The sequence below is a fragment of the Podarcis pityusensis genome, assembly GCF_964106645.2.
Source record: "Podarcis pityusensis genome assembly, chromosome: 5".
Lineage (NCBI taxonomy): Eukaryota > Metazoa > Chordata > Lepidosauria > Squamata > Lacertidae > Podarcis > Podarcis pityusensis.
Window position 1 is genome coordinate 41,802,628 of NC_138032.1, and position 18,157 is coordinate 41,820,784.

General features: G+C 48.6%; 1 protein-coding gene across 4 annotated transcripts; it reads left to right on the forward strand.

Annotated features, from left to right (window-relative positions):
* Nucleotides 1–1,186: 1,186 nt before the first annotated feature.
* On the forward strand, nucleotides 1,187–17,320 carry HPS1 (HPS1 biogenesis of lysosomal organelles complex 3 subunit 1). 4 transcript variants are annotated; one of them, XM_081006388.1, is made up of 19 exons: nucleotides 1,187–1,501; nucleotides 2,698–2,814; nucleotides 3,267–3,404; nucleotides 4,174–4,316; nucleotides 5,448–5,556; nucleotides 6,169–6,329; nucleotides 6,573–6,687; nucleotides 7,938–8,015; nucleotides 8,317–8,386; nucleotides 8,818–8,885; nucleotides 10,347–10,514; nucleotides 10,592–10,771; nucleotides 11,065–11,132; nucleotides 12,762–12,887; nucleotides 13,497–13,561; nucleotides 14,241–14,386; nucleotides 14,604–14,717; nucleotides 15,085–15,167; nucleotides 15,821–17,320. In XM_081006388.1, the coding sequence occupies exons 2-19, from the start codon at nucleotides 2,698–2,700 to the stop codon at nucleotides 15,981–15,983; spliced, it is 2,112 nt and encodes a 703-aa protein (XP_080862514.1). In that variant the 5' UTR covers nucleotides 1,187–1,501; the 3' UTR covers nucleotides 15,984–17,320. The 4 variants fall into 4 exon arrangements, with proteins under 4 accessions (XP_080862514.1, XP_080862516.1, XP_080862515.1 ...); XM_081006389.1 differs by having other exon boundaries at nucleotides 1,189–1,501; nucleotides 6,573–6,675; XM_081006390.1 differs by lacking the exons at nucleotides 8,317–8,386; nucleotides 8,818–8,885 and having other exon boundaries at nucleotides 1,188–1,501.
* Nucleotides 17,321–18,157: the final 837 nt, after the last annotated feature.

Genomic DNA, 18,157 nt, shown 5'->3' on the forward strand with positions numbered 1-18,157 from the left:
GAGGTGAAGCTGGATATCATTATTGTATAGATGGTACTGAAATCCCATAAAATTTGATGCGCTATTTTTACATTTATACCTCCTCCTTTCCTCTGAGGAACTCAAGATGGTGGGCCTGGTTCTCCTATTTTGTCCTCTTAACAACCCTGTGAGGCAGGTTACACTGAGGTTGCTTCCAGACCATTGCTATTTCCAGGTGGGATTCAACCACATGCCAGCAAATCAAGCCTGCCCAATTAAAATTGATTTGGAGCCCTTGCACAACAAAGCCACTTCCCAAAAGATCTGACTTCTCGCGATAAGGAAAGTGTGGGTCAACACTTGCATGAAGCAGCATCTCCTTACCTCAAGATCACCTAGTGAGTTCTGTGGGTGTTTGAATTTGGTCCTAGCCTTAACCTCTAGCCACTAGGCCACACTGCTTCTTGATGAGGTCACCCAGAAAGTGTAAGGCAGTAATGGGGGGGGGGTGCTGTTGTCCTCCACATCTTGCTGGAGCCCCTCTTCCATCAGTCGCAGCCAGCATGCCCAGTGGTCAGAGATGATGGGCGTTTTAGTCCAACAACATCTGGAAAGTCACAGGTTCCCTATTTGGTGGGGGGGGGCAGGCTGAGGAGTTTCCTGAGAACCCTAAGCAGCGCTGAGAAGGGTATACAGCGCAGGATCCGCAATGGGAAGTAGCGCCTTGTAGCTGCTTGCCACCAGTGAAGCCACAGTACCAGTGCTATCGTTAGGCCAACTAGGCAGCCTTCTGGGGCGCAGACCTCAGTTTTTGTTATATCTTATAAAGTTTTGATAATATTTTACTTTTATTTTATATTTTGAAGAATCTTACCGTTCCTACAATAAACCTGTTTTTTGAAAATTTGAACTTAGCAAATTTTGGAGGGCGGAGTTATTAACTAGGGCCTTGCCTGGGGTGCAAAACAGCCTGGCACTGCACGAACCTAGGGAGCTGCTCCCCCAAAGAAATCAGCGAACCTAGAGCACGGGAAAGCCCTGCCTTGCGTTTCCAGGGGCGGGGCGCGCCCAGGTGCACAACCTGCCTCCCTCTCCCTCTGCGCCCAATCGCTGCAAGGCAATCCTGCCTTCGCCCCGCCCCCGCCCCATTTCAAAGGACGTGGTTGGCTGAGCGGGCGCAGCCGCCGCCTAAGATCTTCGCAGAAGTTTAGTTCCGGCTGAGTTTGCGCCTCTCCGCCCCTTGCGCCAGGTGAGGCGACAGCAAGTTCCAAGGCAGCCTCGCCAGGCGCCTCGACTCAGTCCCGGAGGAGGAGGAAGAGGGCTCCTGGCCCCGCCCCGTCCCGGGCGGAGTCGCCGCGGCTGCTGACATGTTTCCCCGGGACGGAGTCACGCGCGCTTTTCCTCGGGGCTGCTTTCGTGGAGCCCCTTCGGGACAGGATCGCCCAGCAGCCTGCGCGGTTCCCGCCGGCTGCGTCTGATTCCGGGGAACCGCCTTGCTCGCCGGCGACTTGCCTGCAAGGGGGTCTCTGGAGCGGGAAAGGTAGGACTGTCGGCGCGGGCCCGGAGGCGCCCCCTCGCCTTCCGTGGGGGGCGGGGAGGGCGATCTCCGTGGGATCTTGGCACTTCGCCGCCAACGGGGCTTCCTCCCCCTCGCTTGCTCCCGCTTCCATTTCCTGCAGCGAACAGTGGACCTGCCCGAATTTCCTCTTTCTACCCCAAGTTTGGGCGGAAAATGGTTTCGTTTCGTTGCACCTGGCCCTTGGGAAGGGAGCCTTGGATCAGGCCCGGGTAGCCCACGACGATTACTTAAGAGAGCTTCCTTTCTTTTACGCCGCCCCGCTACTAAAGTAACCCAGTTTTCCGTCCAAGCTGTATTTTACTCAGCTTGCAGTCCACCCCATCTGCAACAAAACATGTCTCTACTGTATGGGATTTTACAGCCACAACAGGCGCTGTAACTCTCCAATGGTTTGACTCTGCCCCCAAAGGCACACTCCTCCATTGTCTCTGGAGACAAATGGATGCCAAAAAAAGTTGGTTCAGTGCTTTTGGATGGTCATCTTGTCCCTTTTATATTTATCTTTAATTTATGCAATACAAAATAGGGAAGAAAATTCTACCATTTCATACTTGCAGACAATTAAATACAAACACAGTTGTTCCAATTGCCCAATAGCACAAGGATGCCTGTGGGTTTGTGAGTAGTAGGGGAGATGCACACTATTGGAAATTAAGCCTCCAAGCTCATCTATTGTCAGGGGGGACAAGGAGTGTTTGTCAAAGGCAAAGAAACCAGGACATGTATTTCTCTGGTGTGGGGAATGGTTCCAGTGTCTCCTGTGCAGTGATAACCCTCAGCTTTTACAAAGGAGCTTGCAAGCCTATGTTGTGTTCCTCATCTGCCTCCTTCCCCCACTTTCCAAAAAGGTCACCTCCAGACTGTCAGAATTTTGTAGGACGGATTCACATGCATACTGAAAATGCATCATAGGACTGAGCTGAGCAAAATGGACTCTCCTCCCTCTGTTAACTCTAAATTTGTTCTGGTGTTCCCTCTAGTCCTCTAGAGGAGGTCTGGGGACAGGGTGGGGAATCCCATTGTGCTAGTGTTAATCTTTGTGCCAGTGCAACTATTTAGTTGAATACCAGCTTGGGTTGACATTTGGACCAGGAAGCTAAGGAGGGTCCTTGTACCAAGGGCCTAGGTGATGCATTAATACATATATTTATTTGCAGATGAAGTGTGTGCTGATTACTAGTGAGGTGGCAGAGGTCCTGTTCTACTGGGCTGACCCAGAATTCATGGCGATTCTGCACCAGCGCTTTGGGGGTCATGATCAAGGTGGTGGTGAGGTGAGATTTAAAGGGATGGAGGGAAACAGACCAGAGTAAATGGATGCAGGGCCAAAATGACATTGCTGGCATTGCGTTCAGCGCTTGAGAAAGATGTTCTGCAAAGTTCCTGGAGTGATGGGGGAAAGTGTACTGGAGGTGGAAGTGTGTATGCTTATAAAAGCTTTGGGGCTTTTCTGAACAGGATCAGGTTATTTTTCCCTGTTCTGGTTTTGCTTTCGTATTTGCTTTTTTTATTTTAAAAATGAATGCTGTGTTTTAATTGTTTTCAACAGTACACTGCCCAGAAAACCCAAGTTCTTAGATAGCTAATGGATATGATATATAGATATGTAGCTGGGAGGCAACTGGGTTATGGCCTGTCCATGGGTGTCCATGCATATGCGCATGGGATGTGGCGGGACTTGGCAGGGCACAGTGACGGCTGCTTTTCCCTTTTTTTCTTTCCACAGGCCCCTGCTCTGGAAGACAGCATCAACACATTGTTTGCCCCCATGATCATCTCCTGCACAACACTGCTAGAGAAACTAGGGGACACATACACTTGCTTCTCCTCTGAAAATGACGAACACCTCTATGTGTTACATATGGTAACCGAATGGGCCACGTGCTTAGAAATGTATAGACGTTGATGGGAATTTAGTGGACAGACTGTCACCTTGAGACATTCATTAGCAGTGGAGGGTGGAGGCTAGCCAATGCAGCTACATGAGGCCTCCCATATTATTTAAATTGGGGTGGGTGGGTGTCATCCAAGCACCTTTTCTTTGTTCCTGCAGTCACAGGTAGGTTGTCTTCTTTGGCGATCACTCATAGCTGAGTAAGATTGTCTTCCATGAACACTGTCTTTAACAGTGAGTCCGTAAGTGGCTGTGGAGGCCAGTTCTGGATCCACACGTCCTTCCACAGTGGGGACATAGGTTTCTGGATAGGAGCTGATACGGTGAGGGTTTGCCAAACGTGCCTTCCTCTTAGTGAATTTCTCCCTTTTTTTCCTGAGTTTGAGTGTCTTCCAAGTCCATGACACCTTTGGTAAAAGCTGTTCTCCATTTGGAGTGCTCTCAGGCCAGTGTTTCCCAGTTGTTGCTGTTTATACTACATTTTTTAAAGATTTGCCTTGAGTCGTTAAACCTCTTTTGTTGACAACCAGCATTGCGCTTTCCATTTTTCAGCTCGGAATAGAGTAGTTGTTTTGGAAGACAATAATCAGGCATCGCACCCGAACAATATGACATTGCGCAGATCTGTTTTATTTAAATGAACACCAAAGGGGACTTTAGATATTTCCATGATCATTTTACATCTGTGTTCATCTTCCTTGTAATGACTGAGATAGCAATCCTCTTGCTGCTTCTACAGTTTGGTGAGTGCCTGTACATTGCTGTGAACGGCGATGGCTCCGAGAGCGAGGATGACTTGCGCCGTAAGCTGTACGTGCTCAGGAGACTGGCTGAAGCTCACTTTGGACTAGTCACGCTCGACAGCCACCTCTTCCGCAGAGAGTGAGTTACCGTGCCAAAGTGGGGATTTCCTTGCTTCCTTGCTTCCTTTATTGTGATGAGCTTGTTTTCCTCCATCCCTGGATGGGATGTTTTGTTCACAGCATATGGGACCTGCTTTCCATGTGGTCTTCTCAGGCCCCTGTAACACTAAAGTCCCAGTGTGCTGAGCCACAGGAAAGCAGCTTCTCCTTGGTGCTGTTCCACACAGCTGGCACATGTGAGACTAGTTTGTATGGAACTGTCATACTTCCTGGGCACATAACCTCCTGGTGCATGAAGGAAAGGGAAGCCTTAACGCGACAACCTTGCCCATGTGAGAGCAGTATTCTTGGAACACTGAGCAGTAGCTGCATGGGATGTCACCATAGTGCAAATTATGGTTTATATGCACATGAAAAGAGCCTGAGGCAGCACAGCCTGCCTTCCCTATAATTTGCAGAAAAGCAACAGCAAAGTAGGATCTGTTTGGGGGTTTGAGTGCAACAATGCCTATGTCTGGGGATGGTTACACAGGTGAGATAAGACCAAGGAGAGATGAATTGTATGGCCTCTCTGCTCCACAGGCAGGTAGCTGACTTTGCCCTGGGTGCAATCTGAAGATTATGAATGTAGCCCGAAGAAGTTATCTTTGATTTGACTATGTAGAAATAAATTCTCCGCATAAGTTTTAAAGCCTTATTTGCAGAAACCTTCTTTAAACTTTACAAAAGCAATAAAAGATACATTGTCTCAGTTATACATTTCTAGTATTACATACACTGGTCGCAGCATAAGGCTCAATCTTTGCCAAAAAAAAGAATCCTCTCTCTTTTCCAGCTTGCTGCATTTTGATTAATGTTCAGGGAGATCTGTGTGGGCTTGAAAAAGTACTCGTGCGTGGTGTGGGCTACTTCATAAGTAAACACTTTGAAACTTTGTCCCCCAAAAAACATAAAACAGAACTCACCCCATTTTTGCAGTGGAAAAATACAAACCTTCAGCTGTGTGTTCATTCTTCACAGTAACTTGAATACAATAGGACAATTATGTACCATTTTATGTAACATTAAATAATTTTAACACAATCTGTAAGTTTGAGGATTTCTGTCTCTCCCCTGGCCTCCACTGATTTTGTGGGTTCTTGCTTTGTAGGCTGCGGCCAGGGGATTCTGAGCAGCGGGCTCACATTTGGGGACTGTTCCAGAGCCTCCTTCAGACCCATCACCAACTCCGCCAGGATGACCAAAGCTTTGCTGTGGAGGTAAAGTGGACTGGGGCAGTCGAAAAGTGGTGGTTGGAATGAAGCCAGGGATGCAGTTGTTCTACTGGGCAGCCTAGGATGGATGGAGCAAGCCAGGATACGTGTGTGTTGCTCCCTAGAACAGGGATGAGGCACCTTTTCCAACACACAAACGTTGAGCCAGAAGCAAAAGAACATCGAGCAATGGCTGTGTCTCTTACCATTGTCTACTAGGCTACATTCCAGGCATGCAAAAACCAGAGGCTACAACACACACCCTCAACACCTCTGCATCCAGGGAAGCAAGATGCATTATCAGTATTAAATTGAATTTTTTATCTCTATCCCACCCTTCCTCCCTAAGAAGCCCAGGGTGAGGAGGGGTGTGTTTTTGGAAGAGTCCTGGAGGCCAGATAAAGGGCCTCCCAGGCCTGGGTTCCCTACCCCTGAAGCGGGTAGCAGGTAATGCATGTCCTTAATCTGCGTAGACTGATGGAGCTGGGGAAGTGGGCTTTTCATGTTGTGTGCCTCTCGATAATTGCTGCCTGGGCTCTGCGTAAGGGACCATACATCCCAGGGCTGGAAGGGAAGACCTTGTGCTGCAAACCTGTTCCTCTGCGCCACCCTCTTTAGGCCGTGGAGCGTCTGATCCACCCTCAGCTGTGTGAGCAGTGCATTGAGTTCCTGGAGCGCCAGGTCGTGCAGCACATCAATGGCAGCCCAGAGCGTGCTGGGCACGAAGTTGTGCATGCCTTCCTGCTCGTGCACACCAAGCTCCTTGCCTTTTACTCCAGGTAAACCCCCCACTTCCTCTCTGCAGTCTCCTCATCCTCCCCTGAGGCACGTCCTGCTCATGCCAGCCCAGCATCTTCCACTGTGCCCGTTGCCTCCTTTGGCACCCCGCACCTCTGCTTCAGTGCCTGCCAGGCCACCCTGGGCCTCTGGTTGTCTCTAGAAGGATACCTCCCACCTTCCGATATGTGGCTCCCCTAACAGATGGCCGTGTCTTCACCTCTTCTCTTTTACCTGCCTCCTAGCCGGAATGCCAGCTCTCTGCGGCCTGCTGACTTGCTCACGCTCCTCCTGATTGTGCAAGATCTGTATCCCAGCAGCACTTCTGAGGAGCTGCCAGCCTCCCAGGTACCTGCCCAGGTGGGGAAGGAGACACATTCATAACAAGGGGCTCTGTGTTTGTGGAGATTCCTCTTTGGGATTTTCTCAGACAATGACCTTGAGCTGGACTGAGCTGTGTGGAGTTGGGCGTAAGTGAGATTCTGGGAGCTTGGTGGTACTTTACTGTCACAGAGCTGCCTTCCAAGTGAATTGCACTTGCCTCTGCAATACAGGCCTTCATGCAGAATTTTTAGGATGTGGCTACAGGCTTTGGTAAAAGGTTTAAATTGTGTTTTATGCATTTTGAGGGGTGTATTGACCTATGCTTTATCAGGCTACTGTAACTAGATTTTGCATTTGGATGGGTTTTTTAAAAATGTATATTATATTTGGTGTGTAAGCCACCTTGGGAGGGCTATGACCTAAGTGGCAAGCTTAAAACATTTAAATGAAAATTAATTAAATCTAAACAGGAGCTGGGATGGGTACCCTGGATTAATAGTAATAGTAGTAATATTTGCATTTATACCCCACCCATCTGGCTGGGTTGCCCCAGCTACTCTGGGCGGCTTCCAACACAAAAACATAATAAAACATCAAACATTAATTAATCTGTTCCAATATAAAAGTCACAATAACTTTAAAATAAATAAATCATATCAAACAAAGCAACATTCGTTAAGAGCTGTTGCGCTGTGTGAAGTCTGTCTAGATGCCTGAACAGCTAAATGTCACAGAGAATCATTGTGGATTAATCATTAGAGACCACAGAGGCCCAGGTCCAAATTCCCACTAAATGAATTTGGTCCAGTTTCTTATATGCCACTTTGAGCTCCTTGAAGGAAGGCCTCAATAGGCCTCTTAACCACCGCTTTAATTTCCCATAATGTTCTGGTCTGACACTGAGTCCAGAGCATTGTAGGAAATTAAAACAATGGATCGGCACAGGTTCCTTGTTCATTTGTAGGAGGTCCTCAAACACTTCTTTAAAGAAACAATTCAGATCTGGAAAATTTCAGATTTGTAAAATTTCATGGAGCTCAGTGTTTGCAAATTGTTTGCTGCCATTTTATTTTAATGTTAGTATTTTTCATGATAACGTTTCGTGCTGCTTTATTAGAAACGTTCTATTTCATAGTATTAGAAATGAGACTGTAAGCTGCCTTGTGAGGATAGGGACACTATCAAAGGCAAGATTTTTATTAATAAATGGGCAGGAAGGAGCATGGCCTACATTGGTGGGTGAGTCCTGGCAGCTGTCCAAAGATGGCTAAGCCTGTCTCTTTCAGTTCTCAGAGGACGAGCCAAGTCTCCAGAGGCTCCATAGCAGTGAAAACATCCCAATGAACAGCCCTTCCCAAGAACAGGTAAGTATCAGCTGGGCTTTGGGCCTCCCATCCCAAAGGCCCAACCCTGGGTCCTTGGAATTTGTGGTTGATCAGGAGTTGGGTTGTAGGCTTAGCTTTAAAACCTGAGGGAAGCAGGGGAGACTTGGATGTTGCTGTGGCAAATGATATGCGATTCATTATTTGCTAGGAATGGTAAAACCCCCATCATTGTCCTTCTGGGATCCCATGGTGGAACCTATTTTGGCAGATGGGGAGGGAGCCATCCTGGGCTCGTGCTGAGTCTGTTCCCTCCCACACCCTCCCTTACGCCCTCCCTCAGGTAGCAGATGATCTCTCTATGCCCGAGGAGTTCTACACCCCCAAGGCTTCCCCTAGCCAACAGAGCACAGGTGAGTTTGGGGTCAGTGCGGAGGAGTATGAGAAGCGACTGTGGTCTCCTGTAGATGTGGGGAGAGCTGTCAGAATGCAAAGAAAGAAAGAAAGAAAGAAAGAAAGAAAGAAAGAAAGGGTGACTTGCACTTCAGCTGGCTTGACTGAGTGGTGACTGCGTGGAAATCTGATTTCCCCCTCCCTGTTTTGGAAAGGGGCATTGCCCCACTGCTTGGCTGACACTCAGAAGGTGTGCAAGTGTGGCTCTAAAAGCAGTTTCCTATAGTGCCTGCCAAGGGATGGGGTTAAGCGTAGGTGCTGCCCCAGCTAGGAGGTACCTGGATCAAAATGATGTTCTCAGTCTTTTGTTAGTTGCTGTTGGCAGCCACCTTAACTGTTCCCACCTGTGGTGCTGGGGGTATCTGGTGTCTCTTCTCTCTGTTGCCTGAAGGAAGCACAGCCTGGGCTGATGGTGTGGACTTTCAGGGTGAGGGGGAGACGAATTCTGCTGACATCCAGGTATGTGCTTGGGCTTGGGATCACAGCTCTGGATTTTTCTGCTGGGCCTCCCTTTCTGCTCTCTCCATTTCCACTTTACATTCTCTTCTGGGTCTGTCTGGGGTTTTTTTGTTTTGTTTTTGGCCACCTGTACTTCTCTTGTAGCCAAATCATATGATCAGTTTTTTTCACCACCCGCATAGCTTTTTGTGATCGTCAGCCTTGCAGCTTGTGGTTATGTCCCCCACAAATGGGGAAATGAACGGAAGCAGCTTTCTCAGAATTGTGCAAAGTACCACATGTGATGAGAAACGGCAACAAAGAAACTCCGATAATGAAAGCTGGACAAAGAGGATCCATTCCACAAGGATTTTAGGGCAGCAGGCATTAGGGATCCCTTATGATCACATTTCCCAGTTTGCTTGATAGAGGTGTTGCTTTCTTTCTGTATACTTAGATGTTTCTATACTTTCTATACTTCCCAGTACTGTGAAATCTGGGACAACCTTCCCCACCACCTGAACCATTAACATACCATAAATGCAACCGTCGTGGTGTCATTAAGATTGCATATAAAGCTCACCGAAGCACATTGTAGTAAAGTTAACATTCCCTATGCTGGCAGACCAGGGTGTCTGTGCGTGGATGACCTTGGGGCTTAAATGAGGGGAGAAGAATGGGCAAGAGAGCCTTTAGAGATCTCCTGGCCTTGCAGGGAAAGGGTTGGAACAGCATCCCCTCAGTTGCCCTCTTCCCCACCCCAAAAAAATGCAGATGGGAAAAACTGGCAGGGGAACTGGTCTATGCATTCATACTGCCCCACAATTACCAGCAGCATGCGGATGGGAGCAGTTAGCCAACTGGGATTGGGAGCTAGGCATGTCCTGTTTTTCATGCCTGTAGTCCCTAATCCCACTCCCTACCTCAGCCAGGATCCCATCAACAGTGAAGGGGGCTCTCCCCTTCCAGCTGAAGGGATCCTGGTGGTGGTTGAGGGCAAGGAGGAATGGAATTGGGCTCTGAGGCTGCATGTTCTTTGAACCCAGGACCATAAGCCTGTGACCCTCCAGATGTTGGGATACAGACTGCTGACTGGGGCTGATGGGGAGTAGAAGTCCAAGGACATCTGGAAGGCCACAGGTTTCCTCGCCCCTGCTTTAAACTAGGTGGGGCACTGTCCCGCCTTGGCTTAAAGGATGATGGGGGGTGAGGTGGGTGGACTAATTTGACTCTGGAGGCCTCTTTTGCTCTGAGCTCCTTTTCCCTCCCCACTTCCTTCGCCTGTGGAATTGAGTCGTTCTGCTTGTTTCCTAGAATTGGCACTAGATGGAGCTATTGCTTCACTTTCCTGTTAAAGGAGCAGCCGTTTAGTTCCTAAAATTGTGGAAAACTGAGTCCTTGAGGAACTTCACCCAAGAATGCTCTATGTCCGGTCAGACAGATCCCAATTCTGTGACAACAGCATGCTAATCTTTTCCCCAGATGGCTGAGGATTCGCTGCAATTTCTGGCGCCTCCAGCGCCAGAGGCTACCAATCCGCGGAGAATTTTCCTGGACGCCAACTTGAAGGAAGGCTACTGCCCCATGATGCCCCACATGATGTACTGCCTGCCTCTCTGGCCAGGAATCTCGCTGGTGCTCCTCACTAAGGTGAGCCAGCTCTCCTAAGCAGCGTTTATGACACTCAGCCTGCCTGGATCTCACTGAATGTCCCCTCTGCCTCGCAGAGCCCCAGTTCCCACGTGGCACATTCCATCTACCAGCTGCTGGATGGATTTCTGGTGCTGGAGAAGAAGCTGAAAGACGGGCAGGAGATCAGGCCTCACCTGCGCTCTCAGCCGGTCCTCGTGGAACTCCGGCATCGGATGGACAACTTTGTCAGGAGGTTGGGTGGGCAAGAGCCACAGGTGAGATTTGGCCAATTTACACAGGAGCTGCCCAGGCACAAGGGTGCTGGAGTGAGCACCCTTTCCCAGAACACACTGCTAAGAGGGGCTGAGTGATGTAGTGTCTAGTGGGGCAGAGCTGGGCAGGCATGAACAGGCCTGAGCTATGGGTGAGTTCCCATTTACAGGAGTAGGAAAGACAATAGAATTGCTGGGTAAGAGCAGACCCTGCAAAGAGATGAAATGGTGCTGCACCTAGGAGCACATCTCTCTCTCTCTCTCTCTCTCTCTCTCTCTCTCTCTCTCTCTGTCAGTTGCAGAATACCTGGCTGGAATTCAAGAACAGAGCTTTCTCTCGGAACGAGACTGGGAGTTCCTGCGAGTGAGTTACTGGTCGGGCTGGGCTGAAGTGAGGGAGATTAGAATACAGGGTTGGGATAGGATTTTGGGGGTAGCATCCTGGGGACCAGTTACTATACCTTGGCCTCATCTGAGGATAAAATGGAAAGGTGGCAAAGCTGCAGCCATGCGTGGTCCCTTCACGGATGCAGATGTAGTGATGAAAAGGATGAATGGAGGTCCATCAGGCTTAAGGGCTCTTTGGACTGTGAGTGTTGTAGTCCTGGGACAAGGAAGCAGCTGGCTGGACATGCTGCGAGGAAAGGAGAACGTTCCTGGTCTTGCTGGATCTGAGCAATGAACAGACTCCTTTGCTGTCATATTTTGATTTGTGGGGTGTGTGCGTGCTTGCATGCCGCAGCAATTCTCTTTCAACAGCTGTGAGACACGGTTGCAGACAAATCTGGAAGAGCAAAAAATACGAGGTAAAAATAGGAACCAATTTACAGAACAAACCGTTGTATAGCACTCCTGGGACTGTACCACTTACGAATGTGTGTTTGAAGCTCCCCTGTGTGTGCACAATCAAGCAAAGCTTCCTCTGCACATAGTGAAGAGCGCATGAGGGAGAAGGCTTGGGTTCAAACGCTCCTCCTCCTTCCAGACATGCAATAGACTACTGTGTGCTGAGTTCAAACTTCAGCAGGGGCCAAAGGAGACCTGGCTGGTAGCTGAAGGGGGAAGATTTGGCGTGCATTTGGAAAAGGGGCTGGAGGGACAGGGGAAGAGAAAAAGATTCCGATTGAATAGAGTGGGGGAGAAATGGCCGAAAGGACCAGTCTGGTCTTTTCACCTATTGATTTGTATCTGGGACACTAATGGAGTTACCAGCTGAATGGATTTAACAGTTCTTGCAGCTTGGGGAAAATGTTAACAATACCACGTTAACCTCTATAGGTTAACGAAGATGATGTATTGACAGAGACTGCGTACAAATGAAACACAGTTTGAACTCTGGGGCCATTCCTACTGCTTTCTTCTTAAAAGAAGCAATTTTCTCTGCATGACTGTTGCAGAATACTCCCTTTAGACAGGTGTTCTGTGGTGGGCGTGTCCTGCAACATGTTATTGACAGCAGTCCTAGTGCACTAGTGGTGAGTTTCTTCTGCAATGCTTCCCTAATGCTACCACGTTATTGCTGTCCAGAGCAGCTGTAGCACAACAAAAAGGGGGGGGGGGCAACCGAACTCCAGAACATTTGTGTTTTGAAATGTTGCAGGATTTCAGCAGGAATCTGTGGAATCTGCGCTCATTGGAAATGAAGCCATGTGACACACACACACACACACACACACACACACACACCAATAGCATAATGTGCACAAATAATCGTGAACGCACAAAAAAGGGACATGGGGGGATGATCCTGAATGCCCTTCATAGGTGACAAAATTCAGATAATGCTTCTGGCTTGCCTGGATGGGGGGCAGAGGTGGGTGTGAAAACTAGCATTTCTGTACAGAGGTAAATTTTGCATTTGTTGCTCTGGCCTCTTTTGCCTCTGGCCCCACCATCGCTCCTGCCATGTGGCCCCTGGGAAGGGAATGTGGCCCTCAATCTGAAACAAGTCCCCCCGCTGCTTCAGAGGCACACTGATCTCTCTTTGGCGCAGGCTTCTGCAGGCCTTCTGCCGCATCCGGAGGCAGCTGTGTGCCGTGTATCGGCAGCTCTTTCTTGGATCCTCTGGTACGCAGGGCCTGCCGCAGAACTTGCTGGACCAGGTGCAGCAGCTGACGCGGTGAGTGGGATGGAGCGCAGTGGCAAAACCACACGGGAAAGGGTGGCGGTGGCATATCTGAACTTGTACGCATTTGAGAGTTTGCACCTCATGCTGGATATCCCGTAAGGCAGTATTGGTCTGTTGTTGTTGGACTACAGCTCCCATCATCCTTGGCCAGCTTAGCCGTGGATGATGGGAGTTGTAGACCAATAACATTTGGAGACCCGACATTGAGGGACGTTGCTGGAAGGTCACCCTGAAGTTCCCTTGAGCACAGCTCTCTTCCACTCTTATATCCATTCAGTTCTGTCCAGGAGAAGCTGGTACACCCCAGTCATGCTCCACTCCTTATAGCGGCTGCTGAGAGGCTACTTGGACCCTTCTCCTGAATACCCATCTCTTCTTACCCCGTGCACTTTTGGGTCTAGTGCCTGCTTCTCCCCATGATAGTGGCCAACTAAGAAAGGAACATTGGGGAATTGAAAGGCTTGCTGTCTTTCCCCCCCAAGGTGGGGCTGGAAACTCTGGCTCCAAAGCCAAGCACCACTTGCTGCGAGGGCAGGAAGGCAACACGTGCACCAAGCTCTTGGCCCTTGTAGCTTATTTCTGGTTCCTTTTTGTTGGCAGGGACAAGCTGCAAGACTGGAGAGATTTCCTGCTGGTGAAGAGCAAGCGCAATGTTACCATAGTGTCATATCCTTCCATGCTTTTCCCCAGTCCCGTTCACTTCTTTTCTCCTGGAGGACTTCTGAGCATCCCCAACCAAAACCAGGAGGAGAAGAGCTTCCTAGAGAAGTGATTGTGAAGTACTCCCCCCTCCCTGGCTGAAGATACCGTGGTGTCGAGGGAGAGTATTCCCCGCCCCCACTTTGCATAGCAACCTTTGGGACAAGAAACTCAGCTCCCACCCTCACCTGGGTCATTTCCTGTAGCCCAGCTGGTAGAGCCTAAGACTCTTAATCGCAGGGTCATAGGTGTGAGCCACACCTTGGGCAAAAGATTCTTGTATTGTAGGGGGTTGGACTAGTTGACCCTCACAGTCCCTTCCAATTCTATGCTTCTGTGTCTTGGGCACAGAGCTGGAACAGGTGAATGTTGAGGTTAGTTCTTTCCTGGGTTCTACAGGTGTTGGGAACAGGCTGGCAAAAGTTCTCAGGTTGTACCAGGAAAGTACGCTGTCCTTGGACAAACATTAAGGTCTAGAGGTGGGGGGTGGGATGTTGAAGGATTTCCATCCCTCACTTGGGTCAAGAACCCTATTCCTGTTCCTTGAGAGGTTTTTGTGGGGAGGATCCTATTGGGGCAGGCACCCAAGTCGAGAGGGGCAGCTGCCTTCTCCCCAGCCACAGGCCCTTAACTGGCTGCCATCCACATATCTGGAGGAATTCCCAGGGCTGGTGCACTTCATCTACGTGGACCGCACAGTGGGGCAGATGGTGGCCCCATCCCTTGGTGCTGCAGAGGACTCTGCTTCAGAGCTAGGCAAGGGGCCTTTGCCTGCCTTCATCAAGCAGAAGGTAAATCTCCCCAGCCTATGCAAGAGCCCCAGCTCCTGCTCCTTTCTTGCCTGCAAAGTTTTTGGTGCAGCAAGAGACAGGCGGTCTCCCGGTAACATGAGCACGTGATGGGAGTTGGAGGAGAGACCAAGAATTTTAAAATGGTGATTCGGGGCTCAGAAAGGGAGGTCTTGGGGTGCCGGGTTTCTCTTTGTCTTCCCTGTCTCTTCCTCCCCAGGTGTGGTCCTTGGTGGCGCTAGCAAGAAGCTACTTGCAGAAGGGCTATACCACGGTGACAGTCCGGGACGGAGACTACTATTGCACCTACTTTCTTTGGTTTGAGAATGAGATGGTAGGTGCAGGAGCTTTGGGGGAGAGGGTGGGTGGGCTTGGGATGCAGAGATCTCCTGCAACTTCCTAAGACGTCGAGGTGATGCCCTGTCCTGAGCACTTACTCTGGATGTAAGAATCCCAGCACCAAATGATCATTCAGCTGCAGTCAGTCATCCTAACTTGTTCAGAGCTGATTTGAGGCTACAAATGATGCATTCAGGAGGAAGGATAGGGTATTGACATGGTGCATAAACAGTGTCCTCTGCTATGGTGTGGATAGTATGGGCTGAAGACATTTGCCTCTACATAGCCCAAGAATGCCTGCAGTGGTCCCTAAGCTCCTGTCCTGTCCCTGACCTCTCCTTTCTGCTGCCACGCCCCTGCAGGGTTATAGGCTGGAGGTTACGGAAGTGCCGGTGCTTTCAGATGATTCAGCCCCCATTGGGACATTGGCCGGCGACTATTACAGGTGAGCAAGGATTCCAATGCCCCAGATACTATTGGATACACAAAGGACTTGGAGGGAGACTTCAGCCAGAAGATCCAGGTTGGAGAAGGGCAATCCTTTTACAGCTTGGTCCATCACCCAGCCTCTTCCTCATCCTGGCACCTGTATACAATTCTACAGAGTGCTGCCTACAATCTCATGGGAATTTCTATTGCATATAGTATAGTATATTTTTATGAACCGCCTTATTTCTGAGCCTGTAAATTGTTTTAAATTAAATTGTTTTTAATGTTCTTACTTGCCCTGGGATGGGATAGGGTGGGTGGTAATATTATTTATCCTCATCATCCCATGTTTTGGGATTTCCTAAGCTGAGGGTGGAAAACCTGTGACTCTTCGGATGATATTGGCACTACAAATCCCATCATCCTTTGACCACTGGTACTGCTGGCTGAGGTTGGTGGGGAGTTGGAAGCTCCATATAAGCCAGGGAGGAGCAACACAAGCCTTCAGCTTGCCTTGGATTACATGGATGGGCTTCAGCTGTTCCCCATCCTGTCTCTAGTTTAGCTGTGCATCCTCTGCTGGCTGGGCTGGGGAAGCTGTTTGGAATCCTCCTTGTCCCAGCAGCCCTGCCTCTTCCCCATTTCCTGACCACCGTCTCTCCCCTCCAGGAAGCTGCTCCGTTACTGCAGCAGGACCCATGCGAACGAAGTGGTGAAGTGCTATGAACTCCTCACCATCCACCTGGGTGTTGTGCCAACTGAGTTTGTGATCCAGCAGGCGTGTGACTTGGCCCGGCGACTTTGGGAGCCAACCCGCATCCCCTTGCTCTAGGGGTTTCATTTGCTGCCTCAGCGCCATGCTAGGGACTTTTCTTGAGACCATCACTTGTGGAAGGGTTTTTGAGAATGGGCTCTCAAACCTGGTGCCTTGTACATCATCAAACCTGCTCCGCTGTTGGAAGTTTGCTTTTGTTGCCATTGGGGAATCTCATCTTCCCATAGTGGAGAAGGAAAAGTGCAAGGAGACCCAACTGCATTTAACCCTCCCCATATTAAAAGTGACAGGTTTCAGCTGAACAATTCTGTAGGCTTGAGTGCCTTCAGAAATGTGTGATCTAACATAAAAGATGGAGAGATAATCAGCAAATTAAACCCTGCACTTGTACTTCTGAGATGGAAGTTTGGTTTGGAGGGTGTGAGATGCTTTCCCACAGCACAGATAAATGCAAAGTGTCCCTTTCAAGGAAGCAGCCCCTGGAAAGAGGGAGATGAATAAACACAAATAAACCTTTAACTGAAAGTATCTTGCATACCAAAAAAAACCATTGACTGTCTGCAGTGCAGGGTTGTAGGACAGAAATCTCTCTTGCAATTGGTATGCAAGTTTGCTACAAACTCTGGTAGCATTTTTAATTGTATGTTTAGGAAACTGGAGTAAGCTAAACATTTTATAAATGAACTGTATTAGCTGTCTTAAAATAAATGTTACCCCTAGGGCACTATTTCTCTCTTTTGCGATATTCATGTCCCACATACAATACAAATTCAGTGGCAAAAAGGAGAGCTTTTATGTCTGTGAGGAATTATGATTTCTTATAAAATGTTGCAAAGGAGAATAATGGGGTGGGGTATGAAAATACCCAATATAATCTACATTACAAAGCTTTACGAAAGACTGTGTCCTTATTGCAGTGCTTTCTGAATAGTGACTCAGACTCATGAATAACTTCAGAGCAAGCTCTGCTGTTAGGAAACAAAGAAACAGGAGGTTGGACTAGGTCAGGGAAGGGGAACCATGCTGCCTTGCAGACATTGTTGGGCTCCATCAGACTCTGCCAACTGTCAGAGATGGTGGGCAGTCGTAGCCACAGGTTCCCCTTCACTAGACTGGGGTTGTTGATCAGTTGCCATAAAGCTCTTGTTTGATACAGTATTTATACTGCTGAACTCCCAGCTGAGTTTGCTGCCTTTTCCTCTAAGCAAGCCCTGTGTTCTTAACAGCTACGCGATGGACAGATTTTCCAAATGGGATGGCAATAAAAGGAAGGGAGGGCTGTGCTTGCTGAATTTCTGCCTGCTGTGCAACTATTTATTCATTTTGTCTACTATTTATATCCTCCTCTTCTTCTGAGGATAGCTTTCAGCGGAATAAAGCATTTGTCAGGAAAAGGTTGGCTGCTGTTCTTCCAGGGATGATGGGCATAGAGCAAAGAGGACCTCAGCATCAGACTTTTATTAAAGGTTCTATATATACTAATAGTGGACTCCTAATCCAAGTGTGGGTGTTTGTTTAGCAAAAAAGATACCATCCATGTGCCAAGAGGCTCTGAGAAACTCCAAGCATTGAATGAAATACTAAAAAGTCTTCAGAAACAAAAACTGTTAAAATGGGCAGGCGAGACCAACAACAGCCAAATGAGGAGCGAGCATACTTGGTGACCGTAGAGTGCTGCTATTTTGTTACAAGGTGGGGGTTAAAAGTGTAAAGTGGGAAAGAGGGGAGGTGGAATGGGGTACCATGGATTTGGGGCATGGCTGGCTACTTGGAACCCTGAATCGGGCACAATGTTTTGCTGCAGGTCCCACTTGTGAAATAAAAGTATGCTTCAATTTCATCAAAGATTGGTTTTCTAGGCTGAAAAGAGTGACAAACAGTATAAAGCTGTGACTTTCTACATTTCCTCCTTCAGATGGAAACCAATCTGTTTAAAAATTAAGTCACATTCTCATTAAAATGCTAAGCAGAAATATTCTTCAATCTCTGAGAGATCCCTATTTGCAAAGGGATGGTTTGGTACCAAAAACATTGTATAAGATAGTGGATATATCAGCCTAGTGTAGTATATAATTATACCAATAGATATCAGAGGTTAATTATTTCTTTAAACGCTTGACTGGAAACCCTTCTCATCTCGGCTGCCTGCCTGCGTTGGCATTCAGCAAGGGGAAAATACTCTGCAGTGCTCTGAGTACAGTTCCTTGATTTGGTTTAAAGTCTTGCGTCAC

Coding starts and splice junctions, on each gene's coding strand:
- HPS1 (XM_081006388.1), top strand. CDS start 2,698: ATGAAGTGTGTGCTGATTACTAGTGAGGTGGCAGAGGTCCTGTTCTAC. Junction 2,815..3,266: donor ATGATCAAGGTGGTGGTGAG/GTGAGATTTAAA, acceptor TTCTTTCCACAG/GCCCCTGCTCTGGAAGACAG. Junction 13,562..14,240: donor GCGCAATGTTACCATAGTGT/CATATCCTTCCA, acceptor GGCTGCCATCCA/CATATCTGGAGGAATTCCCA.